Genomic DNA, 18,972 nt, shown 5'->3' with positions numbered 1-18,972 from the left:
GAGACCCAAGTGGGGAGGGTAAACAATGATCCATTTCAGTCATAAACTATGTTAATTACTAAGCCCATGTGTGTTTGCATGTGTACCTGTAGTTTCCGTGCCATGGAGACCACATCGTGCTCTGGAGGATTGTACTTGTAGCAGTTGGAGAACATGAGTCGAACATCAGCGCTGAACTGCTGAGCATCCCTGTACTCCCGCTCATCCATCTTCCTCTGAGAGAGACAGACAGAGACAAAGTGAGACATGTATTCCTGTCGAAGGCAACCCTGGGTTTCTGCAGATGTGCAACGTGGCATAAAGTTATTCAAATGCCAGATTAGTCTACTACTAAAATATTAATTATTTCCAGCCTTAATAATATCTTATCAGGAGATACCCTGTGATCACTACCCCATTATTAACCTGTTACTGTAGAAGCGCCCTCTAGCGGGCCCATTCTTACTATGTGAAGTAGAATGCTTAAAAGCGTCAAATACTCTAAACTTACTGACCAACTATGCAACTCCTATTTCTTAGTCATACTATGACTACCTGCATGGAACCAGTCACCAGAAATCTCCAACTGTTTTTTAACATTATTTTATATGGGGAACACGCCTCCCCAACCACTTAGCTTTATAAAATATTATTAGTATGTAAAATAACATCAGATTATACTATAGGAAATTCACTTACTATCACAGCATCCACAAAACAGCACTGAACCGCAGATCAAAAAAAGTCCTTTATTCGCCTGCTCACTTCTCCTTACAAACAAATAAAAAGTCTGGAAGTGTCTACTTCAGTTTAAGCCCCGAATGGTCATTGTGCTATATGTAAAACTTAAGAAATCCGGTGTTATAGCATAGTAGTTCAAATCGCATGCAAATAAGGATAAAATTAGATCTGCAGAAAGAGGGTAAACTTGGCCATTAGTCTGTGATTCCAACACATGCAGATCACAGATCACAAGTCAGAGAATACAGCATAAAAACACCGCAGACTGACCTTAATGGTGCTGAGGTCCATGGGGTGTTTGATGATATGGTGGTAGTCGTGCAGGCCGAGCACTGAAGCGTCCACAGGTTTGTAGAAGGGCCAGGCATAAGCAGCATGTTTTTTGGACAGCAGTTCTTTTAGGATGCCGCTACAGTACTTCAGCTGCCGGCTCAGTTTCCCTCGCCGTGACGGTCGGCTGGGCTTCACAGAGTCGGGCAGGTCTTTGCGGGGAGGTTTGATGGGCCGGCGGTTCAGGGGTCGACCCATAACAGGCTGCAGGTGGGCGGTCTCGCTCGTCCCCACCCCTCGCACAAGACTGGGCACGCATTCCAGGGGCATGGGAGAGAGGGGCATGGGTGAGAGGGGCATAGGAGAGAGAGACATGGGCATACCCCCTGCCACACCCCCACGGCCTTTCCCCATGCCCCCCACACGGCTGGCGGAGGCCACAGGGAAGCCCATGGTGGTGGGGGTGGTGGTGTCTGCTTTACGCTTCACTCCTTTCTTCTATGGGGAGTCAGAGAAAAGGCGTGGTAATTAGAATAAAATGAGACAATATGCCTAAATGTTTGTGGACACCCAATTTAAACAAATACATTTAACTACTTTATGTTGCACCCATTGCTGTACAATTAGCTTGTATTGTCTCTAAAGAGAATAGGATTAATGGAGCTGAGAAACACTAACCTACTGTCACTATGCCTAGTAACAATTCTAAGCTATAGAGGGTCTTTACAGTCAAATGGCCTTTTTCTCACAACAGCAGCTTTTGCTGTTTAACCGATTAACCATGATGCTGCTAATGGTGCTGATACAAGAGCTACTGTGAACATGGAGATATCAGAACTCCAAAAATTACTTTTTATCTGCTTATTCATGCGTAGCACCAGCAAACCTAAAGAAACAGTAAACTAAACCCAATACACTTTTAGACTGCTAGCTATTTTCAGTTCTAATCCTGCATTTTTGTGATATAGCTACGCATGAATAAGCAGATAAAAAGTAATTTTTGGAGTCCTCCCCAATCCTCCCCATCCTCGCTTATAATTCACAAATATAGATTCATCTGTAAGTTTTTGCACTGTTAAAAAGTTATATTTATGCATTTTAGTATTTTCTGGATTAGAGTTCTTTGTTTCTGATGATAGGCTTTTAACTGTCAGCTAAATACAACTGTGCTAGATAAATTTTACAGTGTTACTCTAGTACTTACTAGCCTGCATTTTGTGTTACTTTTTGCAGTTTTACAAATAAAATTACATATTTTCCTACATTAAATCCTGCCAAATACAACAATGTGTCTGTTCCTTGGAGGATGCAAGACTGGAAAACAGCATAAAAGATGTGTAAAAGAGACAATAAGACTGTGCAATAATGCATGCTTTACAAATACTTTGACTGTCACTTTAAATATACGCTTGAAAAAAAAAATTTAGTACACACATACAAACAACCAGTATAACCAGGAGGGGGGAGGGAGGAAACAAAAAAAAAAAACACCTAAAGCCACTTTCAAGGTTTGGCCTTCCTTTTAAACACCTGCATGATGAATGTTTATAGTAGAAGCACCTACATAAACAAGCCTAATTTCCATAACACTCTATAGACCAGAGAAACACATTTGCATGTTTGTATTATGCATGTTTTTAATGATGGCATTTCGCACTGCTCCATACTGTGAGGACTAGAGCTGGGTGGTATGACCAAAAATGTATATGTTTTTTTTTCCCCTCCTAAGATTCTTATTATTATTTTTTGCAAGGCTGGGCTTTTACATTGGTTTGTGGCTTATTCTACCACCAGGTGTGCTTATGATATAAAACACTGAGGCTTTAAATGAAGGCTTTGATTAGAATAGGGTTTACTTTGTCCCACAAAATTACACAATATATGAAGTAATCCATTTTATTAATTTACAGAAAAACAGATGCACAATGTAAACAGGAGAACTAAAAACAAAAAAAAAGTGATATGCAATTTTACTCTGCTTTCTATTGAAATTAAATACTTAAGATTCTGTAAACAATATATACTGACCTAAATACTTAAAAAAGAGGCAATGAAATGTATAAAATGGCTGTTATTGGCTGTTGATCAGTCACACTTCCCTAGGTTCTCTAGCCAAATAAATAAAACATCGCAAATTTGAATAAGCATTAATTTTATCTTTCATGCTACAGTATTATTGTATTTTAAAGGGATATAGCGACTGCACAGGACGTAGTTTCAAACCATATGTATCCAGCGTTTTAGGGTGTTTTATCACTTTTCCTGAATAAATGATTCTGCACCTAGCACCAATTCTGGGCTCATCTGATGAATGAGGGGAAAATATTTCCGAGCTGTGGATTGACTGTGAAACTTCTTTCGCCTCTTTTCTGAGTGAATAACTGTTAAAGCATTTGTTGTTCTATTTTACTTGGATAAGAACACTTGAACACAACGAAAAGCAGCAGAAGTGCTGTTCTCATATGAGATGTTTTTTTCTCCAGGCAAACGTGTTTGACTCCACAGCACGCTCAACGCCAGCTCAGACTGTGTTAGCTTGTCATGTTAAATGTGTAGCGTTATCTAGCGAGAGGTACCCAGTGTGCATCTTTAGCGGTGATATTCCACACAGCGCTCTGCAGCGCCTCTAGTGGTATGGAGGTGTATGAAAAATGCATACCAGAAGATGACAAGACTAGATCAGCAAATCCTACTGCATACTGTAATACAGCATGCTTCACCATAACAATCACAATCACAAAGAGAACACTAGCTTTAAAAAAAATAAAAAATAAAAAATGTTTTGTAACCGCAGCCATTTCAGCTCTTAACAAGTTACCTCGTTAAGCTGATGTGTAAAGTCATGTGTTCAAATGTGTTTTCCATGTTTGTCTGACAAGTATCTGTATTTATGTACTATGTTACCTTGCATGTCTAAGCAGGATGTGTACTTTGGTACAGGCTGTGAAAAAAAAAACTTCCTCTTCTGAGGACAATAAAGAATCTATCCATCTATCTATATATTACATACATTACATAAAGTAAATCGCTTTTAAAGGCAAGAAGAAGGTAAACCTTAACTTTAAATGGAAGACATCAATCAAGAAACTGACAGACAAAACTGCTAGATTCATTCCAAAAAGTGGCAAAAATGGAGACAAATATATTGCATGATTAACACAATGTGCTCTAATACTATCCAGTACCTTTGCAGTGGGCTGTGTGGGAGGTAAAGTCATGAGGGTCGGAGGCGGGGCGGGCTTGCTGAGCATCATGTGAGGAGAGCCTGAAAACCTGGAGTCTGGAGTGTCTGGAGAGGAGGGGGAGTAGGCAGACTGGGACACTGCAGGGACCTGCTGGGCTATGGTCACACCTCCTGCAAGAGAGGGGACGTTTTTTAAACGTTAGCAATGAGAATGTAATTTGTAGGCAATCTGTAACCAAAGCGAAATATAATTTCACATAAAAATCAATCAAAACGCAATAGTTTTAAGGATTTGTTTGTTGCCATCCACCAGCAGACAGGACAAATAACATTAATCACCTTCTCCACTCATTAGTGAGAGAGACCCTTCCTAGCACTGCACTTCACTGCCCGGCTGTGTTGTTTTAACCTACTGAGTCCCTGCGTCCTCATATGGGGACATTACATTTCTGCTTCTCTGCACAGAGATACTTAATTATTTAAAACTTTGACCTGTTGGGCACATATGGAAACATTGTTTGTTTAAAGGTAACATGTCCATTAACATTATTTACATTTTAACTAAAAATAAGACAGAGGGAATCCCAGTCAAATGTTTTTGCAGCCAGTCCAGACAGAAACATGGTAAAAATTCTTAGTGAATTTTCTGTTTAAAACTACTTTATTTGCTTACTGTAGGAAACTACAAATTTGTTTTTGGACTAACTGGGTCCTTCTGATCCCAGAAGGCAAGGACATACAGTAATGTGCAAAAGTTTTAGGCACCAAAGCAAATTACACTAATCAATTTATCTCAGCAATTTGAGTGTTTTTACCTGAAAAAAAGCACCACATATGGTTTAAACAGATGCAAATAAATATACATGCAGTAAAACACAACAAGTATTTCTCATTTTTAACTAATTACGTTATACTCAGTCAGCATGTGTATATGTTCAGTTATGGTGAGAACTAGAAATAACTATTTAACTATAGATAAGATGTTTTAAGGAAAACGGTGCTGTAAAAGCTCTGCTTTTTGTAAAATTGCTGTTTGTATTTATTGTAATGTTAGTGTTTTACTGAGCTTATAAACACTTACTTCACAGATCACTTCCTTTCCAAAGACAAAGTTTTATTTCTATATTTGTTAGGTCCAACTAATCCCAAATAGCTAGGAGATATAAAACAAATGCAAACCAACTTGGGGAGGGACAAAATATTAACATGTGATAAATTAACAATATGTGGCTTCAAATTGTATCATATTATTTTTATTGAAACCTAGGCACTTTGAACACCCTAAGACTTGCCCCCCTTATTGACTTACTAAAGCTACTGCTTCATTACTGCACGTCCCATTCAGTAGACAGAAAAAAAAACTTTACATTTCAATTTTGTTTTGGTACTACAATACACACATTAAAAACCTTACTCGCAAATATTCCTGACTTGAGGATCAATTAAATAATGCAATAATTCCTGTTCTTTTCTTGTATAATCAAAATAATAATCATTAGGGGTGTGGCATACTATACTCTTTTTGATAATACTGGTAACATTTGTAAAGCTATAAAAAAAATTCTTTTACATGAGCAGCATTTCATTTAGTATATTCTGTATACTTTTTTAAAATACAAATCCAGAGTCTTGGTAAAGATTTAAAATTTGTATATTTATTTTATACTGAATAAAACAAAAATTTATTTTGATGCAATACTACGCACTTAAAATTAATAAAGCATTTTTAGTCTTTTATTATTTCAACAAGAAAATTGCAGAGGGTAGGAATGGCACAATACTATTGATCATACATTGCGACTACATCAGAAAGAGATTATGCTGCAAAACCTCAGAGCATTCCTTTAAAAACAACCTCTTGCCTCATCCTCCTCTGACTCACCTCTGCCTCTACGGCTTTTCCCAGCCTTGGCGCCTCTACTTCTTGGGGCAGGAGGGGGCAGCTCAATCTCCTCTGGGGGCATCTGTGCAACCTTCTGCAGAAAGACCTTCTCCAGAGACTGGGCCATCAGCACGATATCATCGGTAGGCTGAGACACAAATAACACTGCATCAGTTCCCACAATTCTCTCTAATGCAGAACATCAACGCTTTTCTATTCTGTATAATACATGTGTATGAGGACAAGCTGCAACAAAGCTACACCTACAAATATAAAGCAAAGCAGCCCTGCATACTGTGAAAAACAACGCTAGCTCAGGTCAGGGCAATGAATAAATCACTAGAGACTTTTTCCATAGCAACCTCCATGGTTTCTGGTCCTGCAGACCTTGAGTGCCAGGGTCAGGAGAGTGCGCTCACCTTGTTGTAGATGTAACAGTTTGTGAACATGGTGTTGAAGTCCTGAATGCACTCGCTGGCATTGCGATAATAGTTGTTCTCCAGTCGTTTCTTGATGGTGCCCATATCCATAGGTTGCTTAATGATCTTATGGTAGTCCTAGGAATTAAAAATATATTATTTACTATAAATATAAAACAGGTTTTGGCCCAGATACACACACACACACACACAAAAAAAGAAAAGTACTCCACAAAAGAAAGGTGGCCTTAAAATAGCGTAAAACAACAGAACTGGGTGCAAAATTCAGTCTTCAGGGACCACAGGAAATCCATACTGCCAATTAGGGGTGGGCAATATGGCTCTAAAATAATATCACAATATTTCAGGGTATTTTTGCGTTATAAGAAAACTAAAATAATTAATTAATTTCAGGAATATAGTATAATAGTATAACAGTATAATCATAATGTGGCAAAACAAATAATATAGCATAAAATAATATAATGCAACAAATCATATTGCAGAATATTTAGTGCATGCATATAAACTGCAAACTAAAACAATTATACAATAAATACACCTAAAGCTTCACAGTAAATAATAATAGACTATTTTTAAGACAGAACAGCCCTATTATCACGATATGGATTTTTAATATCATGATATTTCTGTGTCACGATATATTGTATACGATATAATATTGCCCACCCCTACTGCCAATGTATTCCAGCTTCAAGCATTTCTTACCAAATAAGTAGCAAAGATTCCTGGCCAAGGTGATTAAATCAGAAGTGATTAAAACAACTAAAAAATATGTAGACTCCTAAGTCTCCTAAGACAGACAGGAAACCCAGTACTAAAAGAAATCAGTGCATGCTCTGCTCTTGTTACAGACAGGCAAAAACAATATATTAGTCTGCTAGAGTACAGCAGCAATACCAGTAACACAAGTTAGCCGGCTATCATGCGAACATTTTCTCAAACCGAGACCAAAAAACGTATGTGAGAAACTTATGCTTCAGTTTTTCAGTTTCGTTTTTTACGAGCTTTATGCTGCCTAGTCACATCTTGCCAGATCAATGAAACCACTGGAAATTTAAGGTTACTGCAAATAAACGAAAGTGCTTAATTCAACCAAATAAACTGTTTTCAGGAAGAAATCTGTGTAGAATAATATCTAGTGCTCGTCTGTGTTCGAAAGAAAAACATTTGGTGTACTCAGGCACAACTACCGCGTCCAACGCCCCCTGTTTTTTACCACCTTACTTCTGCTTAAAAACCCCTTTATTAATGCGAATTAGGATTGGGGGTTAATGATGCATATTTTTTAATTGCTTTGCTTTTTTGTGGGACCACATCTTTCCCTGCGCCGACTTTGTGGGCATCTGTACTCTAATTATGTTAGGATAACGTTAGGAGTGAATATAACACTATATCCCTATTGTGGATATTCACCTTTTTCCCCTGTGGTGAAGATCAATCCGCATTTAAATGGCTTATAACACCTATAAGAATGACTATACAGCTAAACAGTTGTCTTGCACTGCCTTTTGGATATTTCCCTACACGATTTTCTCCACAAAAGTTTGACTAAGCTCTCAAGGATTCAAGGAGATTTTATTGTCATTCGCATCACAAGTGGTACATGAGGTGGAACGAAATTGTGATCTCACCATCCAATCAACAATAAAATCTCCTTGAATCATCTGAACACTCCATTAACCATTGATTCACCCACATTTAAAGGAGATTGCACCAAAACAGGTTTTAAAAGTACTCTTCTGCAGACTTTACACATACTTACCACAGGACTATTAAAATGTTGCTTTATATATTTTTTACAAAGAAAAATAAATAAATAAGAATACATAATTCCTATTCTAATATGGCCCCACCCATTTTTAACAAACATAATTACATTGTTAGCGTTAACTGTTTTATGATGTGTGTTTTTTTTTTTGAGAATATGGTTAAAGTGTCCGTCCAAGGTGGGAGTTGGCGTGTTTTAAATTTCCTTATTGCGATTGGTTATAGCGTGGACAACTGCGGCTTACAGTCAAGTGCAGCCTGTATATGTACATATTCTTTTTTCTTTTTAAATTAGTAGGTGCCACATTCAGGTGTGTTAATAGTCCAGAAATTACAGTAATGTTCAGAAAGAAACCTGGTTATGGAGTCACAGCTCGTGTTTTTGTTTATTTACCATATAATGATAAGACATTTGAGCTGTTAGCAGGGGTGCTGGTCTAAGTATGTTAAGTATCATGTTATGGGTTAATGAGTTATGGGGAAAATAAACTAGGCTTTAGTTTGTTTCGTTTGAACAGTTTGAAAGTTACAGAGTCCATGTATCACTCTGCTTGTGTGTCATATTGCCCTCTAATTAAGGCCATTTTATACTTCAGCATCAACCCTAAACCTTAGCCCGACACGCACCTCCCAAAAATTGTACCTATACATTCTATGACACAGACAAGAGCAGCTGTGATTGGTTCACTGGGCTGCCCACACATTTCCGCCTTTGCGTTTTAAACTGCAGATCGATGAATATTTGCTGACACATGAACACAGAAGTATAAATGCAGGCAGCTGCGTAGGGCCCTCGCACAGGCTATGCTGTAGACAACACTTCGACTTGAGGCAGAAGTATAAAGCAGCCTTACATCAGAGTGCAGGTGAGGGAACAGAACAGTGCGACCAGCTACAAATAATGTCTCGTTAAAACATGAAATCAATCGCAACGAACAACGTCGAAGCATGTAAAATCATATCACAGTCATGTTCATTTACTGTACAATACATCACTAGCATAATTATCACAACAGGCCAGTCCAAACCCTTAACAACAATGTCACTTTTGTGGATATTCACTTTTTTCCTTGTGGACAATATCAATAGGTATTTAAATGGCTAAAAACCTAAATATAGTTATAATGCCTATAAGAATGACAACTGCAGCTATACAATTTTCTTGCATTGCCCCTTGATATTTCCCCTAAATGATATGACCAAGTGTAAAGTTGCAATGATCTAATTCACCCACTCTGAAAGGAGATTGCACCACAACAGGTTTTAAAAATACTCTTCTGCAGACTTTGCACATTCTCACCTAAGAGTTCTCTAAATCCTCAAAACTCCAAGGACTATTAAATGTTGCTTTATATTTGTTACTGAGAAAAATAAATAAGAAGTTTCTTTTAAAGAACAGTTGGTGAATAAGTCCCATTTTTACATTACATTACATTACATTACATTTGGCAGACGCTTTTTGTCTTTTGTCCAAAGCAACTTACAATATTGAAGTGCAAATAATAGAAGAGGTTAAGTACAAAAATAATAGAAGTTAAAAATAAAGCATCTATAGATAGGGCCTTAAGGAGGTCAGAGGGAAATAATGGGATAGAGGAGTAGAGAAGAGGAAGAAGGAGATGAGGTTAGAATTAGTTAGTTAGTTAGAGGTGTTAGGAGAGTAAGTGCTCTTTGACGAGCTCTGTCTTCAGGAGTTTATTAAAGATAGTGAGAGATTCTCCTGATCTGGTAGTGGAGGGTAGTTTGTTCCACCATTGGGGAACTCTGTATGAGAACAGTCTGGATTGCTTTGTGTGAGTGTTTGGCAAAGCGAGGCGACGTTCATTGGAGGAGCGCAGCGGCCGGGAGGTAGCGTAAGCCTTCAGGAGTGAGTGCAGGTAGGAAGGAGCCTGTACTGTCATCACCTTGTAGGCGATTGTAAGCGCTTTGAATTTGATGCGAGCATCAACTGGTAGCCAGTGGAGCTCAATGAGCAGCGGGGTGACATGTGCCCGTTTTGGTTGGTTGAAGACCAAACGTGCTGCTGCATTCTGAATCATCTGTAGTGGTTTTACTACACAGGCCGGGAGGCCAGTTAGTACGGCATTTTCCAACGTTTTGAATATTGAACAAAATTAATAGTCTGTATAAAGAAAAGCCTTACCGGCAGATTGAGCCGAAGCGCATCCACGGGCTCATGGAAAGGCCAGGCAAAATGGTGGCGCCAGAGGGCCTTCACCATGACCTTCTGGAGGTACCGCAGCTGGTTAGTCACTCGGCCTTGGCGGCTGGGGTCCTTGACAGGGGGCTGCTGGGGAAGCGGGGGTCCAGGCACAGGGGCGTGTGGCAGAGCCGGACTCTCGAAACCCTCGAAGAGGAGAGAAGGTTTGCGGATGCGTTTTCCTGAACTGGGAACGCCCGAGTCCATCCTGCCAAGTAAGGAGAGCCCCACTCCTAGAGAACTGCTGAGGGGAAAGAGAAACTTCACATCAACACACAGGAACAGAAGAGAATCGGCAAGTTCTTCACCAAGGTTTCACAAGCTCCTACTATGCTGACACGGTGGTCCCATGGTTTATTTGATGTTTGTACAGCTGTTTCAGTGCGTTATAGGTCTGTGCACGTTTACAGCTCAAGGTAAAACGTTCATACTGTGAGAAATATGTTAAAGTTGGAATTAAACGTAATCTAAATGGAAGCAAAGACATTCTCTTATTAAAAGGAATTGTTCAGAAATATACATCTATTTTTTGCAATTTCAAATCACGTCAATCATATTCTATTTCTAATTCTTTGCATTATAATAGACATAATGATTCATAAAAATACACTAATACAGCATACAGTTAAGTCCAAAAATCTTTGGACCGTGAAACATTCTTCACTGTATTTGAAATAAATAAATGAGATGTGATTATGCGAATGAGATGTACTAAAGAGTGATCACTTGAGGATTTGAACAAAATTATTCTACAAAGTGTTTTTATACAAAGCCTCCTCATTTTAGCAACTTAAAAGTAACAGGACAAATGAACTTTACCATAAAAAACACTCATTTTTAATACTTTATTGAGAAACCAGGTGCCCATGGATGTCATCAAACACAGAGTTACATCCTTTGTCAGACTTCTTTGTTTTTACTGCAATGGTCTTCAGTTGTTGCTGGTTTCTACCTTTAGTTTGGTCTTAAGATCTGGTGAATGACTCTAGGCACTGCAGACTATTCCACTTTTTACCTTGCAGTATGTTTAGGCTCATTGTCAGTCTGTACTGTTTTGCACCGTCCAATCAGCCTTGCTGCATTGCTGCACCCCTTGAATTAAACCTAAAAGTCTACACAACAATTTTTATCCCATTTGTTTGTTGATTTAAATCCAGTGTGGTGGCATGTTGAACCCAAATCATGAAGACTGTGTCACGATCCAAAAATTTTGGATCTACCTATTAGAACTTAGATTCTCTGCCCGAACCTGACCTGACCCGAGGCCCAGAAAATGGTCTGAGATGTAGGCATCTGTTTTATAATTATATTTTTATTTTTAAATAAAATAACGAAAACTGAAAGTGAAACTAATTTATTTATAAGTGCTGTTTTCACTCCCGCAGTTCTACAGCGGGGGTGTTGTGCCGATTCTGTCTGCGAAGCGGGAGTCCGATTCAGCAGCGGATTCGGCACAAGCGCAGCGGCACCTCGCGGTCCGCGGTGTTAGTTGTAAGCGCTCGCGCTAGCCGCAAAATACGACAGAAAACACTGAGGGAGCTGCAGAATTATGTATGGGACTAAAATATGAGCACGCGGAGATAAAAGAGAACCTTTACCTGTGAGTAGCCTCCGTGTTTGACCTACAGCACTGTGTTTAGCTGTTCTTAAAAATCATTTTAATTAAATAATAATTCTATGCTTCTATGTTAGTGTTATTTAACATAATTCTGATCATATTTCGCTCATTCAAACGTGCACGGGCTCGGGCTGGGTCGGGCTCGGGCAGAACGTGCACGGGCTCGGGCTGGTTCGGGTTGGGTCGGGCTCGGGCAGAACGTGCACGGGCTCGGGCTGGGTCGGGTTGGATTTTTTGGGCCCGATCTAACCTCTACTACCTATATATAATGGATTTAAGCTAAAAATATGAAGGGTTACTGTTGAAACTATCCTTTCTTACCACTCAGCCCTTATATTTAAGAATATATAAACACAATCGAATATTTGGTTGGACCACCTTTATCTTTGATTGCAGCACAAATTCACTGTGGCATTGTTTCAATAAGCATCTGCAATGTCACAAGATTTATTTCAATCCAGTGTTGCATTAATCTTGCAGCATTAATAAACTTGCTAAGATCTTGCAGCAGCATTGATGATGGTAGAGTCTGACCACTGCACAAAGCAGCTCTTCTCCATCCAGCACATCCAAAAGATTCTCAATGAGGTTAAGCTCTGGACTCTGTGGTGAACTCTCTCAATCCATGTGTGAAAATGATGATCTCATGCTCCCTGAACCCTGAACTCTTTCACAATTCCAGCCCCATGAATCCTGACATTGTCTTATCTTGGAATATCAGGGAAGAAATATAAAATCCATTGATGGAATAATCTGGTCTATATTCAGTATATTCAGGTAGTCAGCTGACCTCATTCTTTCAGCACATACTGTTGCTGAACCCAAACCTGCAGACCAACTGCAGCATCAACCAACCCCACATCATTTACTCACTTAGATCCAGGTGGAGACTTCTTTTTGGCCAGGCAGTGTGTTAAAACAGCTGATACTGTGCAACACAAGCCCTTCTATGAACAAACCAAAGTAAAAAGAGAAAAAACTGAAACCAGTGCAGTACACAATGTAACAAACACATTAACCTCAAATCAGATAAACGTCTATTAACTGCACACAGTGATCATACTTTTGAACAGAAAACTAGTAGCTGTGAGCACCAAATAACACACACAGACATGTTGGATCATACATATTTTACATATGTTGGCCAAGAACAGCAGGCTGCAAACTGAGGCATATGCTTACAGGCCACCCACAATATTACACAAACCGATTATAGCTTGGAGGTTTGATCAAATATTTAATACAGCCTGTTTCTCTCTCTTTGCTTTTATCAGATACTGCAGTTTTCCAATAAAGAGCTAAACAACACAGTTTTAAGCTAATGCAACAGCAGTAATGTTATATAATGACTTCATTATGTAATTAACATGTGTTTTGCTGCCTTTTGAAAAGTAACCAAGATGAACTCATTAGAAATCCCAACCACCTAATTAAATCCATTCCAGATGATCACTTCTTTGGCTGCCCTGTTTATTCATGGTGAATAAACCTCGCATACTGTATACTGCTGGAAGAAAGAGGGCAGCATGATGCACATTCCCAAGAATCTCGTCTTGCGTCATTTCCCCAAACCAAATTAAAGCTTATTTACATGTAACATAAGAAAAACACAATAGGACTCAACACAACAGAATGATCACCTCACTTTGTTCTTCCACAGAATACATCTGAATAGTGATCCTTATTATTATCAAAAGAGAAGAAAAAAACAAAAATAGTCCACAGTAGAGAGATGCACACAGAGCTAGACAATACCAGGATTCATGAACTTCTTAACCAATAAATTTCCATGATTTTTTCATGACAAGGCAAAAAATCAACCGAAACTATAATCAAGTTAGATTATAATGAGCCTAAAATGAATCCGATAAAAACAAATGACATACAATGTTTAATAATAAAATGTGTGTCAGATCCTGAGAGCTCCATTGTGTAGGGCAAAATTACTAAATTAACTCAGAGTTGATGTATTTGTTAGCTCAAAATAGATTTTCTCCGTCGACAAACGAAAATTTGCACACCAAATTTTCATGACTTTTCAAAAACTTTCTTGGTATTTTTGTTTTTCCAAAATGTATCCAGGCCTGGAAATTACTATTTTCAAATTCCACGACTTTTCCAGGTCTTACATTATTTTACGAACCTTCCAATATATTTAAAATGTATTGTATCGTGATTTATTGTGAAAAATGTTCTTACTGGATCAAAAATATGCTGTTGATAAACTGTACTCTTCAGTACAGTTTAAATCCTACTAAATCCAATTATGTGCAGCAAAGATTTTATAAAAATAACTGTACTATGCATGAAAGAGTACTTGAACAGGATTTTAAAGAATCTGTCACTCCTGGTGCATTTGTCTGTGAATTGTATTTTATCCACCAAAATTTAAGACATATACTGTGACATTAATTTGTACATTGTTCAGCACTACATACACACATGGTATTTTTACATGATAAAAATTGAAAAATCGATAAGGTGTGTTTAAGGTATGTACCCTAATGATGTGACTGCTCGATATTCCCGATTAATTTAGTTGTTCAGATCCTATCGGTGATCTTACGCTCAGCTCAATCAGTTTTTACAGAGTCAAACTCATTTGTAAAACGTGTTAAACTAACATGTCTTGAGGAAAGATGTGTAACCCTCACCAACAGGACGAAAAAATTAATGCCAAAAACAACCGTGACTAATAGACTACTCAAAAAAAAAAGTCTAATTAGTCGTCTACTAAAATACTCATTAGTTGCAGCCCCTAAGACATGCAAATTCCAGCAAAGAAAATCCAGCCTGTGCGAATGCTTAGCTGTCAAGTTGGGGTAAAACATAAACTGGATCATTACCAAAACCAAGGACAAAGAAGTAATGGAGGCACAATAAAAAATAATCGTGACTAATCGTAAAAAAAACTGCAGATTATGCCGACTGTCGTAGACAAATTAACAGTCTCGCATTATTTTGATCATTCAGTGTAAGGTGGTTAGGATTGAAGGTTTAAGTCAGTTTTTTTTTCGTGTCCTGGCACTCATCTAAAATCAACCGTGTTTAATATTATCGTAATTATTAAGACTTGGCTCACGCAAATAGTGATGTGAACAATGAAAACAACCAATTGGAGAGCTACGGGAAGCCGCAAGGCAAGCGCAGGAACGTTTGCGGAGCTGGATATGGATGAGACTCCGGTGCTGGCTCAGAAACCTTATGTACACTTCTAGAGTGTACAAAAGGAGGAGAAACTGGTGGAGCTGTGGAGTGTGGGGTGCTCCTCCCACTGCAGTGTAGAACTGAAGGGTTAAAAACTACTGCTATAAGACTGTATAACAATGCACTCTGATATTACTATGTGTTTAACTGTCATTAGTAGTTTTCTTGTGTTCTGTGATGTACATTTGTGTGCAGCTTTTTGTGCGTTTGCTGATGGACTTTTTTTGAATTTGGAAGTCAAGTCAAGCAAGTGTCTCTTTGACGTGTCTTCACATTAAATAAATAAAAAATAGTAATAATTGTAGGAAGAAAATCTACTTGCAGGCTTGCAAATAGTGACCATGCAAAAAACCCCAGACTTAAATATTAGCCTGTGACTAAAAAGTCTGTGAATTGTCTTTAGACGTGAGAGGTTGTCAGGAGTTTTTTTTTTTAAATCTAAAATAGTGTTTAGTAGCAGCCCTTTTCTAGTCGTAACCAATATAAACAAGGTGGGCGTTCCTGGAAACCTCCAAGTCCTCCTTCTTACTTACGAGTTTGGATGCTATTATCGTTACAGGCCTACTTGCTAGTGATTTTATTGGTTAACTAATAACAACCTGCAAATGTTGAAGTGTTGTAGCAATAATAGACGTGTGAGCAGTTTACAATACGAACTATCCACATCAATTAATTGACTTTTTGTTACTGACATGCCACCAACTGGGTAAACTGATAAATATGAATTTGTTGTGGCATTCATGTGCTGTCATCTAGGGGTGGGCGATATGGCTCTAAAATAATATCACGATATTTCAGGGTATTTTTGCGATAACGATATACTTGGCGATATAAGAAAACAAACAATTCATTCATTTCAGGAATATAGTATAACAGAATAACCATAATGTGGGAAAATGAATAATATAGCATAAAATAATATAATGCAGCAAATAATATTGCAGAATATTTAGCACATGCATATAAACTGCAAACTAAAACAATTATACAATAAATACACCTAAAGCTTCACAGTAAATAATAATAGACTACTTTTGAGACAGAACATCTCTATTATCACGATATGGATTTTTAATATCATGATATTTCTGTGCCACGATACATTGTATACGATATTATTATATTGCCCACCCCTACTGTCATCTCGTAAATATGATATTTATGACACGTCTTAAAGGCAGCAACACTGGACGATTTTTCTGCTGTTTTCTGAAACAAGTATCGTAAAAATACCGCATAAATACCGTAAGAAGAAGTATCGTGATCAGCTGTCTCTGACTAATCGCACAGCCCTGCAGCCTTTCTGCAGCATAATAAACACACGGCATGCGGGAAAACACCACACAGCTGCAGCTGCAGCCAGTTTACAGTGGATAGGCTACAAAAAAGTGCTGAATCTGACTATAACAGACCCACAGCGAGGGTTTACACCACATTATTCGCATTCTAATCCGATTTTAATTCGCATTAAGCCCCTTTAAGAGCTTTACTGGGCGCATCCAGCATCCAGCCTCCAGCCCGTGTTGTTGTTGTGTACACACCGTGATTAAAGACCCCTCCACACGCACACCCAGTCTCAGTAAAACACAAAACAGCAATTCTGTCCACATAAACGACTCTTTATAAAGCGTTTAAACCGGTTAAACCCGCAAATAAACGCGTTTAAAGCCGCTTTTTCACCCGCTTTATTATTTCGCGCCGTTTGAGCGGCTGCAGTCTCGAACCGGCTGCAGAGCTAACGCAGCTAACGGCGCTAAAGCCAATCCTGCTGCTAATAAAACACAGAATTCGTGCGGTAAAAGCGTTAAATCTAGCTACCTGCCCACAGACGGGTTCCCCGCCGCCTCCATAAAGCCGGAGCCGGTGTTTAATCCGCTGCAGTTTCGCTTGGTTTTGTCTCTGTCTTACTCCGACGCTCCGCTACGGCAAATGGCGCCTTTCCGCTTTCCGCCCTCCACATTTTAAAACGCGGAGCCACTTCGACCAATCACAGCAAAGCCCCGCCCACCATCACTGCTTTTTATTGGTTAAAGCCGCTGCCCATCAAACGAGGCACTGTAACTGTACACAGTAGGCGGGGTAGAATCGTTAGACAGGCAGCGATGTTAGCCAATAGAAAGCAGCCGTAGTGTAATGGTACACAGAGAACAGAGTCGTCTAGTGCCACTTATAGAAAGGCTTCAGCCAATCAAAGCGAAGAACCACCCACCACGCCCTCTTTCTATTGGCTAAACTTCTGCCCGTCAAAAAGGGCGCATCTATTCATCTATTTGCCTTATTCAGCTGCAGAGCAGCCTCGACCAATCACAGCATAGCCCCGCCCACCATCACTGCTTTTTATTGGTTAAAGCCGCTGCCCATCAAACGAGGCACTGTAACTGTACACAGTAGGCGGGGTAGTATCGTAAGACAGGCAGCGATGTTAGCCAATAGAAAGCAGCCGTAGTTCAATATCTGCGCTGTGATTGTCCAAAACAATTCTGTAATGGTACACAGAGAACAGAGCAGTCTAGTGCCAGACTTATAGAAAGGCTTCAGCCTTCAGCTGCAGAGCAGCCTCGACCAATCACAGCTTAACCCCGCCCACCGTCACTGCTTCTTATTGGCTAAAGCCGCTGCTCATCAAACGAGGCACGGTTTATACAGCTCTGTACTATTTTGTGTACAATTATAATACCTGTCGAATTTTGGATTTGAAAATAAGATAAATTTTCTATAATATAATATAATATAATATAATATAAACACAACCACGAAAATAATGACGACTTCTTTCCCTCAAAATTGGTGGTTTGAAATAACATGATGGAATAACAGATATAATAATAGAACACAACAGACAAGCTTAAAACTGAGAATGTTTATTATTATTATCATCAAAACAGACAGTACAGTGTGAAAATAATAAACGGTAATGCTTGATGTAATACATTTCTGCATTATTAGATCACCACCATTCTTTATATACTCTCACCACTGTGAAAAATTCTGCAAGTTTTTCTAGATTTAGACATTTAGACATTTATAAAGAATCTAAATGGTTGGTGGAAATCAGTTGGTGGATTTATCCTTTTTAAAACAGATAAAACTGGTCAGATTCTCAACATTACCTCTGTAAGATGTACCAGCTGCACTGTGTTCACTGACTGTACTGTCCATGATTTTTGTGAAAGGAATTAACAGAAAAAAATGATGGTAACACTTACTATTAATCCTGTATACATAATGCAGTATTAATGCATCTAAAATGCATATATTATTACCTTATAAAAGCAATCAAAAGCCTGTATAATAAATAAAAAAAACTATTGCAGTGATTAAAGGATTCATAGGAAGTGTTACCAAAGCAATGGTAAGCGAAAAGTAAGCGAAAGCCCGAACAGCATTACCAAACTGCTATAGCGCTTATTGCAAATGTTCTATGTTTGTGATATTTACACCTAATTTAAAAATCCTAGCATTTTCAAGACTTTAAAACATGAAACATAAAACCAGAATGAAATACAGACTCATACAGTTCCACAGAGAAAAAATAAAAAATAAAACACAAGACCAACAATCCGTGTATCATTCGTTCATTTGATATTCAATTGAGAATCAAAATCGGAAAATTAAAAAACCAATTCGTTTTTTCGTTTTTTCGTTTTTGAATATAATACCAAAAAACGAATAACGGCTTGT

General features: G+C 38.5%; 1 protein-coding gene across 2 annotated transcripts in view; it reads right to left on the bottom strand.

Moving 5' to 3' along the window:
- Positions 1–17,244, bottom strand: part of brd2b (bromodomain containing 2b) — a 29,679-nt gene extending 12,435 nt beyond the window's left edge. Inside the window, exons 1-7 of one of the 2 annotated variants that reach the window (XM_007233724.4) lie at positions 17,110–17,244; positions 10,410–10,710; positions 6,476–6,613; positions 6,057–6,204; positions 4,176–4,345; positions 991–1,488; positions 87–215 (exon numbers count right to left, since the gene is read on the bottom strand). In XM_007233724.4, the coding sequence (XP_007233786.2) occupies positions 87–215; positions 991–1,488; positions 4,176–4,345; positions 6,057–6,204; positions 6,476–6,613; positions 10,410–10,710; positions 17,110–17,141 (1,416 nt within the window). In that variant the 5' untranslated portion in view covers positions 17,142–17,244. The remainder of the gene's footprint in view (positions 1–86; positions 216–990; positions 1,489–4,175; positions 4,346–6,056; positions 6,205–6,475; positions 6,614–10,409; positions 10,711–17,109) is intronic. The other variant, XM_049467557.1, reaches the window with a different exon arrangement.
- Positions 17,245–18,972: the final 1,728 nt, after the last annotated feature.

This window comes from Astyanax mexicanus, chromosome 1, assembly GCF_023375975.1.
Source record: "Astyanax mexicanus isolate ESR-SI-001 chromosome 1, AstMex3_surface, whole genome shotgun sequence".
Classification (NCBI taxonomy): Eukaryota; Metazoa; Chordata; class Actinopteri; order Characiformes; family Acestrorhamphidae; genus Astyanax; species Astyanax mexicanus.
The sequence above is the reverse complement of the archived record's forward strand: the minus strand, read 5'-3'. Positions and strand labels throughout refer to the sequence as shown.